General features: G+C 36.3%; 1 protein-coding gene across 2 annotated transcripts in view; it reads left to right on the top strand.

The window, feature by feature from the left end:
- Window positions 1–24,553, top strand: part of DYNC2H1 (dynein cytoplasmic 2 heavy chain 1) — a 310,341-nt gene that overhangs the window by 148,904 nt on the left and 136,884 nt on the right. For both annotated transcript variants that reach the window (XM_081098792.1, XM_081098791.1), the window contains 5 exons: window positions 9,109–9,272; window positions 11,122–11,241; window positions 12,290–12,424; window positions 14,056–14,199; window positions 19,195–19,284. In XM_081098792.1, the coding sequence (XP_080954918.1) occupies window positions 9,109–9,272; window positions 11,122–11,241; window positions 12,290–12,424; window positions 14,056–14,199; window positions 19,195–19,284 (653 nt within the window). The remainder of the gene's footprint in view (window positions 1–9,108; window positions 9,273–11,121; window positions 11,242–12,289; window positions 12,425–14,055; window positions 14,200–19,194; window positions 19,285–24,553) is intronic.

The following is a 24,553-nucleotide window of genomic DNA, read 5'->3' as shown; positions in this document are numbered from 1 at the left end:
CACATTAGGAACCACTGTTCCAGATAGTTGTGCAGGACTATTCTAATCAATTTGTTTATTTTATAACATATGGGTGTTAGTTAATCTTGGTACCTACCTTACTTTTTTTGCCTCATGGTTGGATGCATTCATATCGCATTCTTTGAAGTCTGTTATTCTCCTTGAGTATACTTCAGACTGTCCTTTTCCATAGTGTTGAGCTCTTCATGAATTGCCATTTTGTCATCATACATTTCCTTAGGGGACAGTGGATGGCTGTCTCAGAACCACATAAACAAAGTCTGTGTCCAGTTTCATTTACATAACAGTGTCCTTAATCTATGCAATATGAACTGCCTTTCTGCATACTGAGATCAAAGCAGGTACCCATAATGGGAATAGAAAATGCTTTTCCTCTTCAAATTTATTCTATTCAAAAATCCTTCAAATATATATTGATAATAAAAGCATAATATGCTAATTAGACTGGACAGCCAAACGACCTTCCAAATGTCCTTCCGGACGACCTTTCAGATGAAGCCGGGGCTGCGAGGGCTGAGCTCCTTGCACGAATTTTGCGCATCAGGCCTCTAGTATATTGATAATAAAAATGAGCAAGGTGCAGTTCCTCCTCAATTTCTCATTGTTTTTTACTTTATGATTTGTGTGCCTAATTGTTCAGCCCTTGCAGAAGGTAGATATGGCAATTTGCAATTGGTAGTTAATTGAAGACCAGTGAGGCTGGTATAGTTGGCAAATAGTTCAAGTTTTACTAACAATATATGTCAAAAGTATTTTTCATTATCATTCCAGTTCATTACATTTATTTCATTTCCATGTGGGGTTTGTGTATGGATCCAGGAGTTATAGTACAAATGATAGCTGAACTTCATCGTTGGCTTTTTTAGTCCAGATGCTTAACTTTAGTCATGGTTGCTTCATATGGGCATATGTATTTGAATTAAGTTTGTGATTAATTGTTATATCTATTTCTAGAGGGTGGATCTCCATGTGGGTATGTCTTTGTTAGACCAATTGGATCTGGGAGGCCACTGCTATAAACACAGCCAGACCAGCCTTCCAGGTTACATTTGGCAACATGTGAAGACATTTTTGATTGTCACAATACAAGAGTTCTATGCCAGGGACATCTTAAAATGCTCAGGGCATCTCACAACAAATCATTTTCCAGCACAAATTGTCAATAGTGTTGAGGTTGAGAAACCCTAAACTAGCTCACTGGTTGTGACCCAAGAATCTCTGTACTGATATGATATATATTTTAAATATGTTTTTATTGATTTTTTAGAGAAAGAACAAAGGGACAGGGATAGAGAGAGAGAAATATAATGAAAGAAAAGCATCATCAATCGGCTACCTCCTCCTGCACACCCCCTACTGGGTATCGAGCCCACAACCTGTGCATGTACCCTGACTGGGAATCAAACCAGTGACCTCTTGGTTCCTGAGTCCACACACAACCAATGAGCCACACCAGCCGGGCTGTACTGATATATTTTAGTTAGTCTCAGCATGGCATGAATATATCCTTATATACAATCACCCCAAATGTCCACATCTATTATACAAGTTGACCAAACAAAACAAAATATACTCAAACCTGATTCAGAAACTAAGATAATAGACATGTAAGTTAAGACTGCCTCTGGAAAAAGGACAGGAGGCCAAATCTTATATTTGTACCCAATCATTCTGTCTTCATAGTTCTCTAAACTACAGTAAAGGTTTTGTGTCCTGATGAAAAAATTGGTCGAAATTAACTCCAGCATAGGTTAACTCCAATGTAAATGAAGACTTTCTACAGTTAAGAATGTGTTGGATTTATAGTTTTACATCTCATATTTTCTAAGAGTAGGATATGGGGCTTATAAACAAGGGTCTTTTTTAGACAATAAGCCATTTACTTTGAATTTTTAAAATGTTATATCCAAATAATACATGCTTACATAATTGTATAGTACATAATGGCAATGGTGTTTTGTCCTTCCCCTCCTTGTTATTAGTCCCACTAACTAGAGAAAACCAGTTACTTTTCAATTTTAATATTTTGTTGAAATATAAATGAATGTGTATCCTATATAAAAAAGAGTTAATATGCTAATTAGACTAAACAGCAGAATGACCATCCGGATGACCTTCCGGACGACCATCCGGACAACCTTCCGGACAAAGCCAGGGGCTGCGAGGACCTAGGCAGTGGAGGGCTATGAGGGCCGAGCTCCTTGCACGAATTTTGTGCATCGGGCCTCTAGTATATATTTAAGCACCCAGATTAAGATACAGAGCTTTATCAGCACTCCAGAAGAGCTCTTACTTACCACTCTCCCCAACAAGGATAACCACAGTCCTGACTAAATAGCATAGATAGGTTCTGCTTGTATATGAACATTGCATAAATGAGAAGGAAAAAAAAGAGCAGCACCTGGTAACTGACGGCTGGGAACTGGCCTGGCTCTAATAGCTTGGCCATGGTGTTCTATTGAACGTAAAGCATTTCACATTTCTAACATTAGATATGTCACTCAATGCCCATAATCAACCATAATCAAGCCTGAGCACGAAAACAAGAATACTTTCCACATCACAAAAATAACCAAACGTCTTTCTCTCCCAGCTAATTTGAGTGTCTTTTGCTTTGTTACCAATTATAACAGTCTTACTCTATTTCTTTCCTCTTCTAGATGAAAATTATTGATACCATTCATAGATTGTTTGCTCTTTCTGATGGCACTCATTCCCCAGCAAAATACACTTTCTTTGAACCATTCCCAAATCATCTAAGTCTACTAAATCCTATAACTAGCGCCTCAGTGCCTTCTTACTAAGGCAGTGCAAGTGCAGTTTCCCATGATGATCTATCTTTAACTGCAAATGCCAGTAAACCTGAGCGGATGCTCTTTCAGCATTGATTTTATTTTGTTTTGTTTATAGTGTATATTTTGTGCATGTCTCAGCTTTGGCTAAGTTATTTTTTAGGTATTTGTCCATTCATCCAAATTGTCAAATCTATGTATATATTATATATATTGTCAAATATATTATATATATTGTCATATCTTTTTAATTTCTCTTGGTTTTGTAATGATGTATCCTTTTCCTTGATAATGGTAATTTTTTCTTTGTTCCTTGATCAATCTTGATAAGGTTTACTAATTTTTTACTAATTTTTTAAAAATATCAACTTTTAACTGTTGATTTTCTTTGTTTGTTGTCTAAAGTTTTACGTGTCTCCTTTTTCCCCAATGATTTTCTTTATTGTATTTTATTTTTTTTCACATATACATGTCTCATTTAATTTGATAGAATATTTTCATTGACAATCATGAAAAATATATAATTGCTTATGCTTGAAATAATATATTCATATAATTTTTTAAAAATTAAAATGTGGTTGACATACAATATTGTATTAGTTTCAGGTGGTCAGTGGTGAATTAACATCTTTATATCTTACAAAGTGATCATGACAAGTCTAATAACCTTTCATCATTGTACAAAGATACATTGACTATCTGATATTATTGACTATATTCCCTATGCTGTCCATTCCATTCCATGACTGTTGTATTTTTAAACTGATTTTTACTCTTTATTATTTTATTTCTATTATTTTCCTTAGATTTTGTATGTTCATTTTTTCTGTATTCTTGAGATGGAAATTAAAAATATTGGTGTTCAGTCTTTCCCCTCCTAATATATGCATTTATGTCTATAAATTTTCCTCTAAGTCCTTCTTTAGCTTCATACTACAAGTTTTGATTTTTTTCTTTGACTTATAAATTAATTAGCAATTTTTTGGTGGTGTTTAATTTCCAAGGAGTTGGAAGTTCTCTAGTTACCTTTTTTGTTATTGATTTTTAGCTTAAGTTTATTGTGGTCAGAAAACTTATTCTGAAGTGTTTGTTTGTTTTTGAATTTTGTTGAACCTCTCGCTCTGACATTGATTATTTTCATAAATGTTCTATGTACTCTTGAAAATTATGTGAATTTTGCTAATGGTTGCTTTAATTTTCTCTAAAGTCAATTAAGTCAAGTTTGTTAATTGTATTATCTTCTATGTCTTTTTTAAAAATTTAAATTCTGTATTGTTTAAACGATTACGTAAGTCTTCTTTTCCCCTCATTGACCACCCCCGGGTGCCCCCCCCCCAGCATATGCCGTCACCCCCCCATCCCTGTCTGTGTCCATTGGTATGCTCATATGCATGCATACAAGTTCTTTGGTTGATCTCTTATCCCCTCACCCCCGCCTTCCCTCTTAAGTTGGACAGTCTGTTCGATGCTTCTATGACTCTGGTTCTATTTTTGTATCAGTTTATGTTGTTCATTATATTCCACAAATGAGTCAGATCATGTGATATTTATCTTTCTCTCACTGGCTTATTTTGCTTAGCATAATGCTCTCCAGGTCCATCCATGCTGTTGCAAATGGTAAGAATTCCTTCTTTTTTTTTTACAACAGCATAGTATTCCATTGTGTAGATGTACCACAATTTTCTAATCCACTCATCTGCTGATGGGCACTTAGGCTGTTTCCAAATCTTAGCTATGGTAAATTGTGCTGCTATGAACATAGGGGTGCATATACCCTTTCTGATTGGTGTTTCTGTTTTCTTGGGATATATTCCTAGAAGTGGGATCACAGGGTCAAATGGGAGTTCCATTTTTAGTTTTTTGAGGAAACTCCATACTGTCTTCCATAGTGGCTGCACCAGACTGCATTCCCACCAGCAGTGCACGAGTGTTCCTTTTTCTCCACATCCTCTCCAGCACTTGTCGTTTGTGGATTTGTTGATGATAGCCATTCTGACAGGTGTGAGATGGTACCTCATTGTTTTGATTTGCATCTCTTGGATGATTAGGGACTTTGAGCATGTTTTCATATGTCTCATGGCCTTCTGTATGTCTTCTTTTGAAAAGTGTCTATTTAGGTTTTTTGCCCATTTTTGATTGGATTGTTTATCTTCTTTTTGTTAAGTTGTATGAGTTCCCTATAAATTTTGGAGATTAAACCCTTATTAGAGATAACATTGGCAAATATGTTCTCCCATGCAGTGGGCTCTCTTGTTTTGTTGATGGTGTCTTTTGCTGTGCAGAAGTTTTTTATTTTGATGTTGTCCCATTTGTTTATTTTCTCCTTAGTTTCCATTGTCCAGGGAGATGTATTGGTAAAGATATTGCTACAACAAATGTCTGCTATTTTGCTGCCTATGGCTTCTTCTAGGATTTTTATGGTTTTTCCATCTTACGTTTAAGTCCTTTATCCATTTTGAGTTGATTTTTGTGTATGGTATAATTTGGTGGTCTGGTTTCATTTTTTTTTTGCATGTTATCTGTCCAATTTTCCCAACACCATTTATTGAAGAGACTGTCTTGACTTCACTGTATGCTCTTGCCTCCTTTGTCAAATATTAATTGGGTCAATCTCTGGGTTCTCTGTTTTGTTCCATTTGTCTATATGTCTATTCTTGTGCCAGTACCAGGCAGTTTTGAGAACAGTGGCTTTGTAGTAAAACTTGATGTCTGATATTGTGATCCCTCCAAATTTGTTCCTTTTTTCTCAAGATTGCTGCAGCTATTTGGGGTCTTTTTTTATTCCAGATGAATTTTTGGAGAGTTTGTTCTAGGTCTTTGAAGTATGCCATTGGTATTTTAATGGGGATTGCATTGAATATATAGATTGTTTTGGGTAGTATGGGCATTTTAATTGTTGTTGATTCTACCAATCCATGAACATGGTATATTCTTCCATTTGTTTATGTCTTCCTCTATCTCTTTTTTCAGCATCCTGTAATTTTCTGGTCCTTTGCCTCCTTGGTTGTATTTTTTCCTAGGTATCTTAATCTTTTTGTTGCAGTGGTAAATGTACCTTCCACGTCTGTACTGTTTTTCTTATGTTTTTTTTTCTATGGAGAGAATATCTTAGCATCTCCTTGATTTTGAATTTGTCCATTTTGCTTTTAGTTCTGTCAATTTTAGCTTTTAATATTTTAGAGCTATGTTTTAGATACATTCATATTTGGAAAGGTGATTTCTTCTATTATTTCCTATATCATTATTAAATGTCCTTTATTTCTAGAAATGTCTCATGTTTTTGAACCTGACATTAGAATGGTTACAATAATATTGGGTGGCTAGTGTTTGCATGATAAATCTTTTCCATTCTTTTACTTTCAATTATTTGTTGGTCTTATTTATAAAGTATGCCTCTCATCAGTGGTATATAGCATTTGACTTGCATTTTCATTAATCATGCAGTCGTAATATTTGTAATGCAATTTAACATAGTTAACCAATTCATGCAATAACTGGTGTAGTTTTCTAATAAACCTGATTTTTGGGTCAAATTTTTTAATGATTTCTTAATGGTTACTCTACAACATGTAGCAATACACATCTTTGACTTATTATTTTCATACAAGTAAGTACTTTCCCACTTTGCCAGGAATGCATTTTAACTCCACATACCCTCTGCCTGCCTTTTCATTTTTGTTGTGATACGTTTTCATGTTCCACATGATGTTATAATTGTGTTTAAAATCTATATTTATATGTATTAACCCTTTCTAGTGTTCTTAAATTCTCTCAGCATTTTTTCCATTTATCTCCTCATTTCTATCTAGATTCGCCTTCTTTTATGGGGAGGATTTACTTTTATATTTATTTATATATTTATTTATTTATTTAATATATTTTACTGATTTTTTACAGAGAGGAAGGGAGAGAGATAGAGAGTTAGAAACATCGATGAGAGAGAAACATCAATCAGCTGCCTCCTGCACATTTCCCACTGGGGATGTGCCCACAACCCAGGTACATGCCGTTGACCGGAATCGAACCTGGGACCTTTCAGTCCGCAGGCCGATGCTCTATCCACTGAGCCAAACCAGTTTTAGCTACTTTTATATTTAATTTAGTGCAGGCCCACTAGAAATAAATTTCTTTTTCTTTCATTTTTGAAGTATTTTATTTCTGTCTGTTACAGAATGCTGGGTTAACAGTTATTTTCTTTAGCACTTTAAAGTTTTTATTCCATTGTCTTACGATGTCATTACTGTTAAGAAATAGCCTGCTGGTTTTATTGTTGCTCCCTTGTAAGTGGTTTCATTTTTCTCTGGATGCCCTGAAATGTTTATTTTTCATTCAAAATGTTTATTTGTCTCCTGTGGTTTGACTCTGCTGGCATTAGGGTTTGTTTTCTTTGCATTTATTCTGCTTAGGTTTTCGTGAATCATTTCAGTTATTGTAAAGGTATTATATTGGGCTTTTAAATTTGTATTTCTCTAATAATGATTAAAGCACAGTGTTATTTTGATTTTGTTTTTTCCTCTATCACAAACTGCTTTTTGAATTATTTTCACATTAACTTAAAGTTTTTAAGTAAAATTTTAAAATTTATTCTGTTCTCAGAGCAGAGTGTTGCAGCAGAAGCGTGCTGGGCCCATAAAATTTATTCTGGTCTCAAAAATTTTTTTTAATGTTTTTCTTAACCTTTGAAAATAATCTGTGAAGATATGTTTTTTTTTTACTTAAAAAATATCATGCCCTGGCCAGTTTGATCAGTGGTTAGAGCACTGGCCTGTGGACTGAAGTGTTGCAGGCTCGATTCGCCATCAAGAGTATATAACTTGGTTGCAGGTTCCCCAGCCTCAGTTGCTGGAGACAACCAATCAATGTGCTTCTCTAACATCACTGTTTCTCTGTCTCTCCTCCCACTCCATTCTACTCTCTCTAGAAATTAATGGGAAAAATATCCTCAGTGAGGATTAAAAAACCAATTATTTGTTGTCAATTTAAAATAATAAGTTATGGATATAATTGTTGATTAATATCTCTGTATCTGTTATATAATGAATATTATTGTTTTCTATTTTAGAACTAGAGGCCCAGTATATGAAATTCATGCATGGGGGCGGGGGGGGGGTCACTCAGCCCGGCTGCACCCTCTCCAATGTGGGACCCCCTTGGGGGATGTCCAACTGCCTCTCGCAATCTGGGACCACTGGCTCCTAACCGCTCGCCTGCCTGCCTGCCTGATTACCCCAACCCCTCTTCTTGCCTGCCTGATCGCCCCTAACTACCTCTGCCTGGCTGCCTGACCACCCCTAACTGCTCCCCTGCTGGCCTGGTCAGCCCTAACTGCCTCTGCCTTGCCCCGTATCTGGGACCCAGAATTCCCTCCTCCAGCTGGTTTCAGGCATCTGGGACCCAGGCTTCCCTCTCTCTAGCTGGCGCAGGCACCCAGGATCTGGGCCGGCTTTACCTGGGCTGTCCTCAGCCACAGGTGACCTTGGGCAGGAGGCTTCCCCCAGGCTGCAGCTGCAGGCGCCCGGGACTGTGGGGCAGGCGGCTTGTCCCTCTCCTGGGACGCAGACTGGCTGGTCCCCATTCCTCTCTCATGAGCTCATTTGTGCCTGGCTGGTCCCCATTGCTCTCTCCCAAGTGTTGAGTGTCTGAGCCGCTACAGCATGACCGTGTGAGGGCATGACAACCATTTGCGTATTAGCTCTTTATTGTATAGAATGCACTCCTTTTTAAGGCAGAACTTTACTTTTCTTAGTTTAACTTCTTGTCATGAATTTCCTGTGTATGGCAATCTGAATAAATCATTTTTTATGTTATTAATGGTAACTTTGTAATTACTCATGGGTTGATAATCCTAGGCTTATACCAGTTCATTTTATCTCCAAGCATCACATCCTCAATACTAGTTATAATAAACACGTTTTAACTGATGAATTTAGCAATAGAGAATAATATATAATAGAGAGTTTTTAATTTTTTATAATCTGTAATCAATTTCAGAAAAATTTGGAATATGAAACATATAGTTAACACTAAAACCATCTTGAATATAAGTAGATACTCTTGGTGCTTCAATATCTTGGGGTCATCTTAATGAGTATGACTTACTATTGCTTACATAAGTGTCAGCTAATAAAGCATCTGGTTAGTAGTGTTTTGGGTAGTCTAACTGTTGCTCTTTTGAACTCTTGAAAAGTCTGTAATACAAACTATTTAGAATTACTGGGAAATTTTATTTTTAATGTCATACAGCAAAACACAGGATATTAAGGCCAACTAATTGTGTCATTTTTAAAAAAAATAGGACCTCGTTATGTGGTACAAATAGGTGACAAAATTATTGATTACAATGAAGAATTCCGCCTTTTTTTGTCAACGAGAAACCCAAATCCCTTCATTCCACCGGATGCAGCTTCCATTGTTACTGAGGTTAACTTTACTACTACAAGAAGTGGATTACGAGGACAGGTATCCATCTATCATAATTTACCTTGGAGATCTTTTGTAGTTTTATATACTCATTAGACTTTTTCAATGGGAAGCTACTTTGTTAAACTGTTTAGCATTTAATTTTCTGAAAATTACTTTCAAGTTGTCGTAAATCATTTGGTTTTATTTCATGTATTATTTGTGTTAGAAGTGTGCATTTGTTGCTAAAGTCAAATTGTTGATTCTTTCAGTATAACTTTAATTTTAAGTCTGTTTCGTTTCCATCATATATGGTAGAATTCGAGAGAGGGAAGAATCATAGAGATTACGATCAGCTACTTTATTTTTTTAATTGTAAAAGATGAAGTTTAAATGTGAAAATTTCATTTAATTGACATACTTAGCTAGTTGAGGGTCTTTGATTCCCACTCAATTTTTTTCCTTCATCGGAGCATACACACCTTTGAATTCACATTTTCTGGGTATGGTTTATTGATGCATGGATTTCAAAATAAAGTTTAATGTCCAGACATTTATTTATATACTATCTCACTTATTTTTTTCACTTTAAACATATACCTGTTGATTTTTTGAATATCGTCCTATTTTTTATTTATCTAACAATCTTAGATTTTTGATTTATATGATAGCATGTCTATTTGCTATAATTTTCACTTTATTGTAATTTTAAAACCTTCATTATAAAATATTTTTCTTACCATATTATGTGACTCACCACATATATTTCTATGAACATTATTTTTGGATTTACTTGATGATGATCTCATAAATAAAACAATGGGCAATTATTCAAAACTTGGCAGAATTAATTGACAAAATTGCTCCTTTTGCCTAAAAGCTCTCCATAGTGCACAGCTGTCATGGCTCAGTGTTTGAGCATCTACCTATGAACCAGGAGGTCATGGTTTGATTCCTGGTGGGGGCACATGCCTGGGTTGTGGGCTTAGCCCCCAGTGTGAGGCTTGTAGGAGGGAGTCCATCAATGATTCTCTCTCATCATTGATGTTTCTATCTCTCTCTTCCTCTCACTTCTTCTCTGCAATCAATTTTAAAAGTATTTTTAAAAAGTAAATAATAAAAGCTCTCCATAGTAATTGCTGAAAGTCGCTCTTTAGATATTTAACAAAAACTAAGAGACAATGCTTATATAGTTTATTTTGATTATATGATTTATGACATACCAGTGTCATTCCCTAATTTGAATTTCCAAAATTAAGAATTTGACACAGCATTTAAAAAAGAACAGCTTTATTAAGATTTAATTCACATGCTATACAGTTAGTTCACCAATTTAAAGGGTACAATTCATTGATTTTTAGTGGAGTGCTTTTTCTTATGGTAACAACATTTTGAAGAACAAACTTTTCCAAAGTCGCTGAGCTGTTTTTCTTTCTCACCAAAAACATATGAGTGTTCCACTTCCTCCACATTCTAACCAACATTTGTTATTATTTATTTTTTAATTATAGCCATACTAGGTAATTGATGATATAGTGTTTTAAGTAAGATATCTTACACTTCTTTATGTGAATACTTAACCATTAAAAATAGTAGCTTCTATACTTTTTATATATGTAATCTAATTTTAGAATTAAATATTCCACATGGATATGTTAAATAATGCATTTTCCTCTACCATCCTGTAATATTTAACATTTTATCCATCAGATTAACTATTTTTTGTCAGAAATAATTGTGAAGGTGTCTCATATATATATAACCAGAAAGAATCATGTGAGGTACATAGTATCATAATACTTGTAGGATTTGGTCAAACTTAAGGCCTGCTTGTGGGAAGTTTTTATTTTATTATGTTTTCTTTAAACTATATCACTAGAATAACCTTGATATTAAAATTTGTTTTAAGCTTTTGGCTCTAACTATTCAGCATGAAAAACCTGATTTAGAGGAACAGAAAACAAAACTATTACAACAGGAAGAAGATAAGAAAATACAGTTAGCCAAGCTTGAGGAATCTCTCTTAGAGGTAAAATTTAATTATTCAAGATATTTATTATATTACCTTTTTTCTTTAATAAATATACTGGTAAGTAAATATATTTAATAAATATACTAGTATGTAAGTAAATATACTAGTAAGTAAATAAATATACTAGTAAATATATTAGTAAGTTTTTTTTAAAATTAATAGTACCTTCAGCATGTTTTTAGTTGTGTCAAAGACATATCAATATATATCTTAAAACCAAAATTCAAACAAAAAAACTAGATATTTTGGAGTATAAAATTTTAAGAAATAATGTTTAGCAAAAAAGAAAAGAAAAAAAGAACCAACTCATGGACCTGGACAACAGTATGGTGATTGTGGGGAGGAGAATAGGGGGTTTAGTGGAGGTGGAAGAAGGTATAAGGGGGATAAATGGTGGTGAAAAAATTTTAAGAAAATAATGTTTAAGACAAGCAATTTTTAATAAACACTGTCTTTATATTGGATCATTTCACTAATTATCTGTTTACATGCTCAGAATTTCAAGAAGCATTAAAAGGTAGCATGAGATTATAATTTAACTTGTAACATTAAGTATTTTTTATTAGATTGATAAATTAATGTATATGCAATGCTTTGATAATATAGTATAAAAATTTTCTATACAGTGGGGCCTTGACTTACGAGTGTCCCAAATAGCGAGTTTTTCGAAATAAGAGCCGTCTCTCGGCCGATTTTTTGCTTTGAGTTGCGAGCTAAAATTCGGGTTACGAGCCAGCTTCAGATACCCCACTGCTAGCTGGCTCAGCGAACGTCACAGTGAACGCCATAATATCAGCCCAGCATCACGTGTCTCACTCGTTCACTTTTTGATTTGGCATACGAGTAATTTGAGTTACGAGTTCTGTCACGGAACGAATTAAACTCGTAAGTCAAGGCCCCACTGTATCATTCTTGGAGGCTATAAAATGTTGAAATTGTTTTAAAATAACATAGGTTCTCATAAACATCATCAAGTTAATTTTAGTTAATTGATTACTTTAATATGTATGATAACATTAATATTACTTTATTAATTTTTCTACAGACACTTGCCACATCTCAAGGCAATATTTTGGAAAATAAGGATTTGATTGAATCTTTGAACCAGACAAAAGCAAGCAGTGCACTTATTCAAGAGTCACTTAAAGAATCTTACAAACTTCAAATTTTTCTTGATCAAGTAATTATTCCCTCTTATTGATCTTATAGCCTGTTTTTATAAGCTTTTATGTTAATTTTAAAAATGTACAATAAGGACTTTAGGGTAAGGGTGATTGCAAAAAAAGAAAGCTATTAATAAAACCAGAGCCTTGGATCTGATTCTTAGTATTACAGAGAGGGTGATGAGATCTTGGCCTTGAGGATAAGACTGCTGGTCAGTATACCCTGTTGGGTTCTACTCGTGTTAGGCATACTGTTATCTGAAGTTCTAGAGTTTAAAATGAGCATATTGAACATGACTATTAAAGCATCTTTGCACACCTGAAACAGAAGTTAAGGCAAGTGAAATCCATTAGTTAAAAGAGTTACAAGCTTTTTTTTCTACTAAAAACATTTTTTACCTGTGTATCCTGGACTATGTGATTATGAGGGTCTGCACTGTTTTCTTACAAATGGTTAGAATCTTTTAAACGTTTTTTGACATTTCCTTTTGTAAAATTCCAACCTCCTTTCAGTAAAATACATTTTTTTCCTCTTCTGCATTCTATTGACTGAGCTCTGCTTGAAGAAAATAAGACAACCAAGCAGATTAATGTTATGTATCGCAGGCTGCTAACTGACCGTCTTTCATTCTTTTCCATTTACTTCAATAACGTTTTCAAATTTTTAGTTCAGTATTTTTCATCTATTGCTCAAATTTTATAATTATATATTATTACCTTTTTCATCTTGGCAAGAGCTCTATAGAAACTAGAATAAGAGCAAACTTACAGCTCGATTCCAATCTTGTTTCCCCACCTTCTCTAAACTTGGCAGATGTCATGGTTGTCATTCTATACCTAAAGGAATTTAAACTTTCTTTGCTTTCTTTTTCTTAACAGGCATTGCTGAGTCACACACATAATTTTACCAGCATCATATTTGTAAACCTGGGGCTTTGATGGAGATCCTTCTCAGAGTTCCACTCAGAACCTTGAGGCCATTTAATCCTATGATTCTCATTTTTTATAATCCTTTACCTTCAGTCAGAATCAAAGCAACAGTGGTTATTAACTCTTTCTATACTTATGTTGAACAATGCTAGATGCTTTATTATCTTAATGTGGCCACCTGTTATAGTCTTCTCTCTAGTTCCATCAGTAATCTTGCTGGAACTAGTCCCACACACTACATTCATAGGCCTTTTTTTTTTTTTTTTTTTTTTTTTTTTTTTTTTCTACAGGGATAGCCTAGTACTACTGTCCTGCCCTCTTGAATTATCTAAACTGGTTCCCTTTTGAAATGTGAAATTGCATTGTTTATTTTGTGATCACAATGGTTTACCATTCCATCTTACTCTCTTCCCCTAATACGAGTGCTCAATGTCCTCATTAATATCAACCCATGAACCACTTCCAGCTTAGTAATATGTGGGGTAGATACGTATTTAAAATATATTTCCCTCAATTTCATAAAAATGAAAACCAGATCTTGCTAGTCCTTTTTGTTATAACATTCTATGATTTGTCATCTTCATTCAGTGGATGTATGTAGAAATAGTAAAGCTGTGGCTGGATATATGCATAGTGGTCTGTAGGTGGCAGTAAAACACTATTACTCAGGTGTTTTGTATTTTTTTTTTTTTTTTCTCTCCCAACCAATGATTCACAGGAGCGGGATGCCTATCTTCCTCTGGCTGAGAGTGCCAGCAGGATGTACTTCATTATCTCTGACTTGTCCAAAATTAATAACATGTACCGTTTTAGTTTGGCTGCATTTCTTCGACTTTTCCAGAGAGCTCTGCAAAACAAACAGGTATGCTATTGGTTACCCTATAGCTGAGCCTGAATAAGACAGACTGTTTTACTGGTGATTAATTTATAATTTTCTGAGCAAACTTGTTTGGAATTATATTTCAAAAGACCGCATGTAACAGTTTTAAACTACTTTTAGAAGAAAGTACCTCCTTTTTATGTTCTTAACAAACTGTCCCAATGTAACAGTCTTCTGCTTTTATGTTAATACTAGTGACCCAGTGCATGGATTCGTGCACATTGAAAGGAAATTAATTAGAAGGTGGTCTGTGGGGCGGGACTGGGTGAGATGGGCTGACATGCCCTGGAGCCAACCTCCCACATTGCCTCTCTGGCCAGCTGCACCTGGGGTGGCGCCATGGCTCAAAGGCCATCTGCAGAGTGAGTGGGGTCCCTCTGGCAGGTGGGGTCTTTCGGCCTGGCCTGCAGGGATTGGGCTAAAACCAGCTCTCCATCACCCTCCAAGGGGCCCTTGAGTGTGAGAGGGCACTCTGCAAAGTTGCTGCCATACAGTGTGTGGAATGCAAACCCAAGTGTGCATTAAACCAGATTCGGGGCCAGCAGTGCCCCAGCAACAACATAAACCATGGCCGCAGGTGGAATCGTGCAACCCCACAAGGAATCAGGCTCCCTCCTCTCTGGTTCCGGGGTTTGTTACCCGAGAACTGCCACTGCCAAGTCACTGCAGCTTGGCACTAAACCAAATTAGGGGACGACAATGCCCCAGCAACAACATAACCCACGGCTGAAGGTGGAATCACACGGCCTAGCAACAGCATAATCCACAGCTGAAGTTGGAATCGCAGGGCCCTGTGAGGAACCGGGCTCCCTAATCTCTGGTTCCAGGTTGTGTCACCCAAGAACCGCTGCTGCCAAGCTCGGCAGCTCCTGTGTTGAGCGTCTGCCCCCTGGTGGTCAGTGTGCGTCATACCTACCGGCCAGTTGGATGGTTGCTTAGACTTTTATATATATAGATTGACATAATGATTTATGTTAATGATTTATGTTCTTAGTATAAAACAAAAACTAAAGACAAACATTAAAAAAACCCATACAACCCAGTGCGTGCCTCACTCAGGCCACAGGAGAGGTCTGACTGTGCGACCCACAGCAACCTGCGGCCACTCCACCATGACCCCTGGAACAGTCCTCCTGGGGCTACCTGGAGTAACCCAGCACACGCCTCATCCCGGATCACAGGAGAGTTTGGATTGTGTGACCCAGAGCAACTGGCCTCAGCTCCACACTGGGCCCTGGGAGGGGTGACCTGGAGTAACCCAGCACGTGCCTCAGTCTGGGACACAGGAGAGCGTTGACTGTGTAACACAGAGCAACCTGCTCCTGCTCCACCCCAGGCACAGGGACTTGCTCCCAGGGGAACCTGGAGTAATGCAGTGTGCAACCTAATCCAGGCCACAGGAGAGCTCTGATTTTGTGACCCAGAGCAACCATCATAGGCTCCACCCCAAACCCCAGAACAGGCCTGCTGGGGCTACCCAGAGCAATCCAGCATGCACCCCTCTCTCACCCACAGGAGAGCACTTCCAGGGCAACGCAGAGCAACCCGGTGTGCCAAGCTAGGGGCCACAGGACTGTGCTGCAAGTGCACAGCCAGAGGGACCCACAGTGCCACCCTGCTATGGGTGGCAGACCTGCAAGACAAATTGCATGCCAAAGGGCTCTGGGTCCTCACAGGGATTTGCACACCAGAGGAACTGTGTATGCGCCCCCACCACCCCGAGCACCTGAAGTGGGCAACTGAGGGACCAGATCTGTGGGAGATGGGGGTACACCTTAGAGCAGAGACAATAAATGTGTGAGATTCAAGGCAGAGCCAGCCTCTTGGATAATGATTTCTGGACCATTGGACTGATAGGGACTTCAACTCTTAAACTCCAAGCAAGGTGCCCAGGGCCATAAAGAGACAGCAAAAATGGGAAGACAAAGAAGGAAAGAAAAGTAGGAATTGCCACAAATGGGGGAGGGGCTAAATGAAATGGAGGCAAGCAATATGTCAGAACGAATTCAGAGTAATTGTTATAAAGATGCTCAACCATCTGGATGAGAAATTCACCAACATATGTAAGAATCAAGAGAAATGAAGAATATAGCAACAATAAAAAACACAATGGAAGGTTTCAACAGTAGACTAGAAGAAGTGGAGGACCAAATAAGCAAGTTAGAAGACAGCGTAGAAAAATCACCCAATCTGAACAGCAATTGGAAAACAATTAAAAAGCAGGAAGAGAGCTTAAGGGAGCTTTGGGACAACATGAAACAAAGAAACACGTGCATAATAAGGTTGCCAGAAGGTCAAAAAGAGGAGTAAGGAATAGAAAGCCTATTTGAAGAAATAATGACAGAAAACTTCCCTGACTTAGGGAAGAAAAAAATCACACAAGCACAGAGAGTCCTAAACAAGAAGAACCAAAAAGACCCACACCAGGACATGTTGTAATTACAATTGCAAATGTTAATGACAAAGAAAGAAAAGGGCTGCAAGAGAGAGGCAGAAAGTTACTTACAAGGGATCTCCCATTAGATTACCAAATAATTTCTCAACAGAAACACATCAGGCCAGAAGGGAATAGAATGAAGTCTACAAAGTGATGCAAAGCAAGGTACTGAATCCAAAAATACTCTATGCAGTAAAGCTATCAAAATTGAAGGTGAAATCAGGATCTTCTTAGGAAAAAAAAAGGCTAAGGGAGTTTACCACTAAGCCAGCAATGCAAGAAATGCTAAAAGGACTGTTGTAAAAAGAAGAAATAGAAAAGGAAGAAGGAACACAGGAATAAAGAAGAAAAATGGCGACAAACAAGTGCTATCAATAATAACCTTAAATGTAAATAGATTAAAAGCTCCAATCAAAATACACTGTGTGGCTGAATGAATAAGGAATCATGACCCATATACATGCTGTCTACAAGAGACACACCTCAGAACAAAGGACTCACAGAGACTGAAAGTGCAGGGATGGAAAAAAGTTTTGCAGGCAAACAGATATGAAAAAAAAAAAAGCTGGGTAGCAATACTTATATCTGATAAAATATACCTCAGAGTGAAGGCCATAAAAAGAGATAAGGAAGGCCACTTCATAATAAAAGGATCAATACAATTAGAGGATATAACTCTGGTAAACATATATACACCCAATACAGGAGCATCCAAATACGTAAGAAAACTTCTGGAAGATATCAAGGGTGAGAATGACAGCAATACAGTTATAGTGGTGGAATTTCATACCCCATTGACACCACTGGATGCATCCTCTAGACCAGCAGTTCTCAACCTGTGCGTCGTGAACAATGAAAATACATTCTGCATATCAGATATTTACATTACAATTCATAACAGTAGCAACATTACAGTTATTAAGTAGCAACGAAAATAATTTTATGGTTGGGTCACAACATGAGGACTGTATTTAAAGGGCCAGAAGGTTGAGAACCACTGCGCTAAAGGTATGTATGAATTTTTGCAGCACCAATATCAAAGTTATTGCTCATTCTATTCAATATGGAGGGAAAGGATTTAGATAGTTAGGTTCTTATATTGAGGACTAGAGGCCCGCTGCATGAAAATTCATGCACTTGGAGGGGGAGGGGGCGTCCGTCAGCCCAGCCTGCGCTCTCTCATAATCCAGGACCCCTCGGGTAGGGTCCCTATGCCTGGCTTGAGATCAGGGCCTATTGGGGCTTTCCTTACCCTGGCTGCAGGCAGCTGGCCCCACCCCCGCCACTGCCACTGCTTGCCATCTGTGCAGCACTTCCTCCCCACCCCCCCACCACCGGTGGCCTCCCTCTGCAGGCAACAGGCATGGGTTGGAATGGCTTGGTTGGCCTGGGCCTCCCTCTGCAGGGCGATTGCTGGCCAGCCACACACCTGCCACAGAGTTGCCGCCAGGTGGCCTGGGCCTCCCTCTTTCTTTGCTGGGGGGTGGGGCCAGCCCTGCGAGGTGCTGACTGTCTACCTGATTGCCCCTAACCACTGACTTGCTTACCTGGTCACCCCTAACCACTCTGCCTGCCTGCCTGATTGCTCTAACCGCTTGCTTGGGGGCGGGGCCAGCCTGCGAGGGGGCGTGGTGGTTCTGGTCTCTGGTCATTCCAATTATTATGCTTATGGTGGCTGGCCTTTTATTATATAGGAGGAGACAACTCTTTATAGGGTGGTTCTGGTCATACTGTGTTGGAGCTGGATTGGTAAATGATAATATAAATAATGAGATGGTTTTAACACAGACTAATGTAGTATTTTTAATTCCAGTATCAAAGTGGCATGGTCAAAATTAATTCATATTGTATAATTGATGACTGATTGTAATTTTCACTTATTAGAAGTTTTAACTGTCAAAAAAATTCAACTGTGTAAATTTGAAGATCTAAGTGGCTTTAGTAAGTGATTCATGAATTGGAAGCATCCAATCTAGCAAGTAGAAGGGCACTCTGATGGGGTGTACAAAATGGAAAGGTTTTATAGGAAGAAGGGTGGGGCAAGGACTCTATTAGGAAAAGAAAAGAAAAGATCTTTTAGTCCAGGACATGGCAGGGCTTTTACGCGCAGATCGCCTCTTCTTCCTCTGTGGGGCATGGAAGAAATTATGCCTGCGTGACAGATTACCTTGCTCGTGTTTGACCAAAAGAAAACTGTACCCTGGTTGGTTAAGATTACATTTCCGGTAAAGGTCATAACTGCAATTAGGTCGGGTATTAAATCAAGACTTGGTGTCATAGGTTTTAGCATAAGTGACACCATTTTGGATCTCTGGTTTCTATACATTGAGGAAAAAGATATCAATTTTTATTGTATTAGTATACAAGTTTAATGCACTTAGTTGTTTAGTCCTTTAAGTTTGATTGCCAAAGTTAATTGTTGTTCCAGAATCAGCTTTGACTCTGGAGGGATAATTTATAAGTGTGATTAAATTATGGGGCTACCTTTTAAATCTTCATAAATTTTCAAAAATTTTCAGTTTTCAAATTTTAATCTACAGGATTCTGAAAACACAGAACAGCGAATCCAATCTCTGGTCAGCTCATTAAAACAGATGGTATATGAATATGTGTGCCGTTGTCTATTTAAGGTAAGAAATGTTATATTTTTCACTTATAAAATACTACTGACCCTTGATTTAATAGAGTGTTACAGTTAAATTATATAACTGTTTGCCTACAAGGAAGGTTATGTGATTGGCATTTCCGACATTTTCCCAGAATAATATTCATTACTATCTAGACTAGAATGTCTTGCAGCCTTTTGGGATAAATAGGGAGAAAAGTGACAAGTGAAGAAGGCAGAGCAAACGCTGGTTAGCTGACTTAGTTCCCGGAATTCCAGTAGCCACTGAAGGAGGAAACTAGGATGGATTATGTAGGTCAGTTTCTAGCTGGGGTTTCTCAGACTCAACAATATTGACATTTTGAGCCACAGTATTGTTTGTTGAGGACTGTTTTGTGCACTTTAGGATATTTAGCAGCATTCTCCGGCCTCTACCAACTCATGCCAGTAGCACTTCCTTACCTTCTATTGTTATAATAAATATTTCTGAACATTGCCAAATGTCTTTTGGGCTAGGGACAAAATTGTCTCCTATTCCTGGTATTAGGAAGTAAACTAATGCTTGATTCTGAGTTGAGAGAAATTTGTCACAGAAGTCTTCATATTATAAGGTCCCCAGAGGATTATACATTGAAACATTTTAGATATTTTGAATATTATAAAAAACACAAGGGCTTTTTATTTAGAAATTTAAAAAAATATCAGTCTTTGCATATAGCTTAAGATATGTTGAAGAAGAACTTTGTAAGGACAGCTAAGTGAGAAATAGAGTTATTGTGGGCCAATTATATAGGCTTCTTAGAAAATCTGGAAAAATATATAGTTAATATATTCTTTGGAAAGGGATATTAATTTTAATGATTAGAATGATATTGTTGAGGATCTTTATGTGAGACAGAATAAATCCTTCAAAGTGCAAATACATAGATAAAGTTTTTTTATTTTCTTTACTATATATTCTGTTGTAGTGCATCTTTTGTTGCAGTAGGTCCTGAAGATCTTCCCATAAGCATAAATATGTTAACCTCAATATATTTAGTGACTCTGTGATATTTCCAAATATGGTTATATGCTATTTCATGTAACTAATGCTTTATTGGTGGATATTAGATTACTTATTTTTTGAAATTATGAATGACAGTGAAATCCTGTGCAGTATATTCATCTTTATATACATGTGTAAGCTGGTATTTCTGTTCAGTAGATTTCTCGATGAAAGTGTAATTCCTGGTCCAAGGATAAACACTCTTGAAATTTTGTTGAATGTTATCAAATTGCCTTCTAAAAGTTTACCAGTTAATTCTCTCCTCCACAGAGTAAGGGGGCTCTCTCCTTCCCTGTGTCCTAATCAATCCTGCATATTAACCATCTTTTTAATTTTTACCAAGTGCAATTTATAAGTAAATTTGAAATTCTCTATTATTTGCCATTTTTGTCTTATAAATATCTTATATTTAAAATTCTCTATAATTTGCCATTTTTGTCTGTTTGCCATATTTGTCTTTTATCCTGGCATTTTGAAGAATAAGCTTTGCTTTATAGAACAAGTCTACTTTGTTGTAATTATTGTTTTTATAATTTATTTTTTTATCATTGGATTTATTTTTTTCATTTCTATATTATTGAATTGTATGATAGTTTTTTAGTGTGGCTTTAATCTTTTTTATTTTTTAGTGAACATATTAAGACTGCAAAGTTTCATTTTGGTCACTCTCCTAATAATATATTTAATGCTTTTTAAGACCTCTGCACTGAGATAGGCTGTGATTTATGAAAATATTATGGAGCTACGATTATCTTAAGGTGCCCCCAAATATGTTTTGAAAGTAGATATGTTATAAATAAATATTATTCTTGAAAATTTTTAAGCCAAAAGATAATATAATATTTTTATTTATTCCAAAAATTAGTAGCTTTTTTTTGAAAGATGTTTCGTAATTCTTTATTAATAACATAGTTTTGGACCCCAGTTAAATAAAAATTTTAGTAACTTATTAGGAGTTTCTTGTTTGTTTCTAATCTATGTATTTCTATATCGGTTTATATATTCTTATTTTATTTTTAATAATATAAGTATTCCGGATATAATAAGCATTCAATATCGAAATGATTTAAGACACAGGGGTGAGGAACTTTTTTTCTACCAAGGACCATTTGGATATTTATAACATTATTCATGAGTCACACAAAATTATCAACTTAAAAATCATCCTCATGTATTTGGTCAAACATTTAATTTACTCACCCCTAATGCCTGGCAGGGCTAGACCAAATGATTTTGCAGGCCTTATATGGCCCATGGGCCAGACGTTCCCCACCCCTGAATTTTACGATACTAATGAAGTGTACTGGGGGTTATTTCTTTGAAGTTACTTTAACTTTTAAAAATGTGTTTGTTAGGATAAACTCAACATTTTGATGCAATTGGAGTGAGTTTGTAAGGTTTAACATTCTTAACATTTTTAGTACTTAATTGGAATTTTTCATTGCCTATATTAATACTTCTCTATTGTGAACAGCTAAAACCACTTTTTAAAAAAGCTATGGTTTATAATTCTTAAGACATGTTTTTAATTGATGATGGAATGTTTTATAAAACTCACATTTTTATTATGAGCAACATGAAACTTATTAAACATGAATTGAGCAGTCTGTAGAGTTGCAGTGGAGAATAAAAAATCAGAAAGCACAGTAATTGTAAAGCAATAAGGTATATTTCTAAGACTTAACAGTATAATATTACTTAGGATAGAACTGATCTCATAGTTTAGTGAAAGCTGTTTGGGTTTTAGCCCTCAGCAGCACATTAAACTGGCTGCCGGAATTTCCTCCGTGCTGATTTTGCTGCTGTGTTGGTGACAGCAGTATGGCAGCAGTGACTCCGAACTGGAGAGAGGCTGGTTATTAGTATTCACATCACACTGAAGTGAAAGCAACTTGTGTGGAATAGAAAATGATTGACTTGTTTTGTAGCAGAAATTTTAGACTTTAATAAAGTAAACCAAATATAGAAAGCTGTCTAGCAATTTCAGTTTAGATTTTTGGCTATGACTTACTTTTTCTTAAAGAGATAAAAAGTGTTAATTTTAGTAACCTAAATATTTTAGATGATTATAGGATAAGTAACATATTTAGTTTCACAAAATTTATGATTATAATAAAACTGTTTATGAGTTAGTACCTTTAACATTTCTTCATCCAGATTTATCATAGAAGTTGTTGGAATGTTAGATAATTTACAACTATATTGGGCTAGAATACAAAAAGGTCAGAAGGAAGGTGGGTAAAGCATATATTCTTACTATTTCCCTTTCCTCATGGAAGTGTTAAATAGATCTGAAATGGTATACAAAAAATGTTTGGTGAGATATTAATAGAAGTTTTTCCCCCTGAGGTCAGGTGTCTTCTGTGACCAAAAATCAAAGAGAAGGGTAACCACCATTACCTATTTATTGACTACATATTACATGCTTATTTTTGACAGCATTTTGGAGTTTGGCCTCAGTAATCATCAACAATTAGCTCACCAGCTCTGGTAGATAATCAGAGAATCACCGAGTGCCAGAGCCTTGCCTTCTTTCCATTAACACTAGAGACTACATTATTTTTCCTCAGTTCAAAGGAAGAAAGGGCTAATTCATTGTCCCCTTATACTGTGTATGAATTTGTGTATATATATGAATATAGTAAAGAATTAACTATATTATTAAGTGATAAAGGCTTCAAAGTAATATATATTATCTTAATCATTATTTTTTTACTTTAGATAAAGGGTGCTATTATAATCATTTTAAGTATCCATTAATTTATAAAATAAGCATCATATGGCTTATCCAGCTAATCATTGATCTTCTAATATCTAAGAACACTATCCATCTCCCTTGCTTTTTATAATATTTTATGTCAAATGGTAGCTACTTCATGCAGATGGTAGTTGGTTGTAACTTTTTTTTTTTCTTGCACACCTGACTGATGGCCATCTGCTTCCAGTTTTTATATTTTGAGGATATTTTTTACTCACTGACTCACTATTGTAAATATGTTTGTTTTTCATTTACTTGATTAATAGATATCTAGTGAGTATTGCTATGTATATACAAGCATATACAACATATACTTTTATAAAATAATTCTTTTGTATTGTATTATTCAAGACATTCTATCTTTTCTACAGAGGGGTGATTTTCTTTTTTTTTATTTTCTTTATTTTTTATTTTTTTATTTTTTAATTAAATCTTTATTGTTCAGATTATTACATTTGTTCCTCTTTTTTCCCCCCATAACTCCCCTTCAGAGGGGTGCTTTTCATGCAGGCAAGGAGATCACTTACTGGCAGTATTTACAGGAGGGTCTTTTTTTGTATATACTGTATCTTAATACTTTTACATATATATATATATATATATATATTTTTATTTTACCATTTTATTTATTTTTTCTTTTTTTTTTATTATTAGTTAAGGTATTACAAATGTGTCCTCATCCCCCCCATTAACCCCCAACCTCCCCCACACACACAAACTCATGCTCCCATCCCCCTGTTGTCCATGTCCATTGATTTGGCTTATATACATGTATACAAGTCCTTCGGTTGATCTCTTCCCCTTACCCCCGCACTCCCCTACTTTCCTTCTGGGGATTGATAGCCTGATCGCTGTTTCTCAGTCTTTGGGACTGTCCCTTTTCAGCAGTCTATGTTGTTCTCTATAATCCACAAATGAGTGAGATCATGTGGTATTTATCTTTCTCTGACTGGCTTATTTCACTTAGCATAATGCTCTCCAGTTCCATCCATGCTGTTGCAAAAGGCAAGAGTTCCTTTTTTTTTTACCGCAGCATAGTATTCCATTGTGTAGATGTACCACAGTTTTCTAATCCACTCATCTGCTGATGGGCACTTAGGCTGTTTCCAAATCTTAGCTATGGTGAATTGTGCTGCTATGAACATAGGGGTGCATATATCCTTTCTGATTGGCGTTTCTGGTTTCTTGGGATATATTCCTAGTAGTGGGATCACTGGGTCAAATGGGAGTTCCATTTTTAGTCTTCTGAGGTAGCTCCATACTGTTTTCCACAGTGGCTGCACCAGTCTGCATTCCCACCAGCAGTGCAGAAGGGTTCCTTTTTCTCTACATCCTCTCCAACACTTGTCGTTTGTTGATTTGTTGATGATAGCCATTCTGACAGGTGTGAGATGATAACGCATTGTCGTTTTGATTTGCATCTCTCGTATAATTAGTGACTTTGAGCAGGTTTTCATATGTCTTTCGGCCTTCTGTATGTCCTCTTTCGAA

This window comes from Myotis nattereri, assembly GCF_964212035.1.
Source record: "Myotis nattereri genome assembly, chromosome: 9".
Taxonomy (NCBI): domain Eukaryota; kingdom Metazoa; phylum Chordata; class Mammalia; order Chiroptera; family Vespertilionidae; genus Myotis; species Myotis nattereri.
This window is presented reverse-complemented; position numbering and strand designations above follow the sequence as displayed.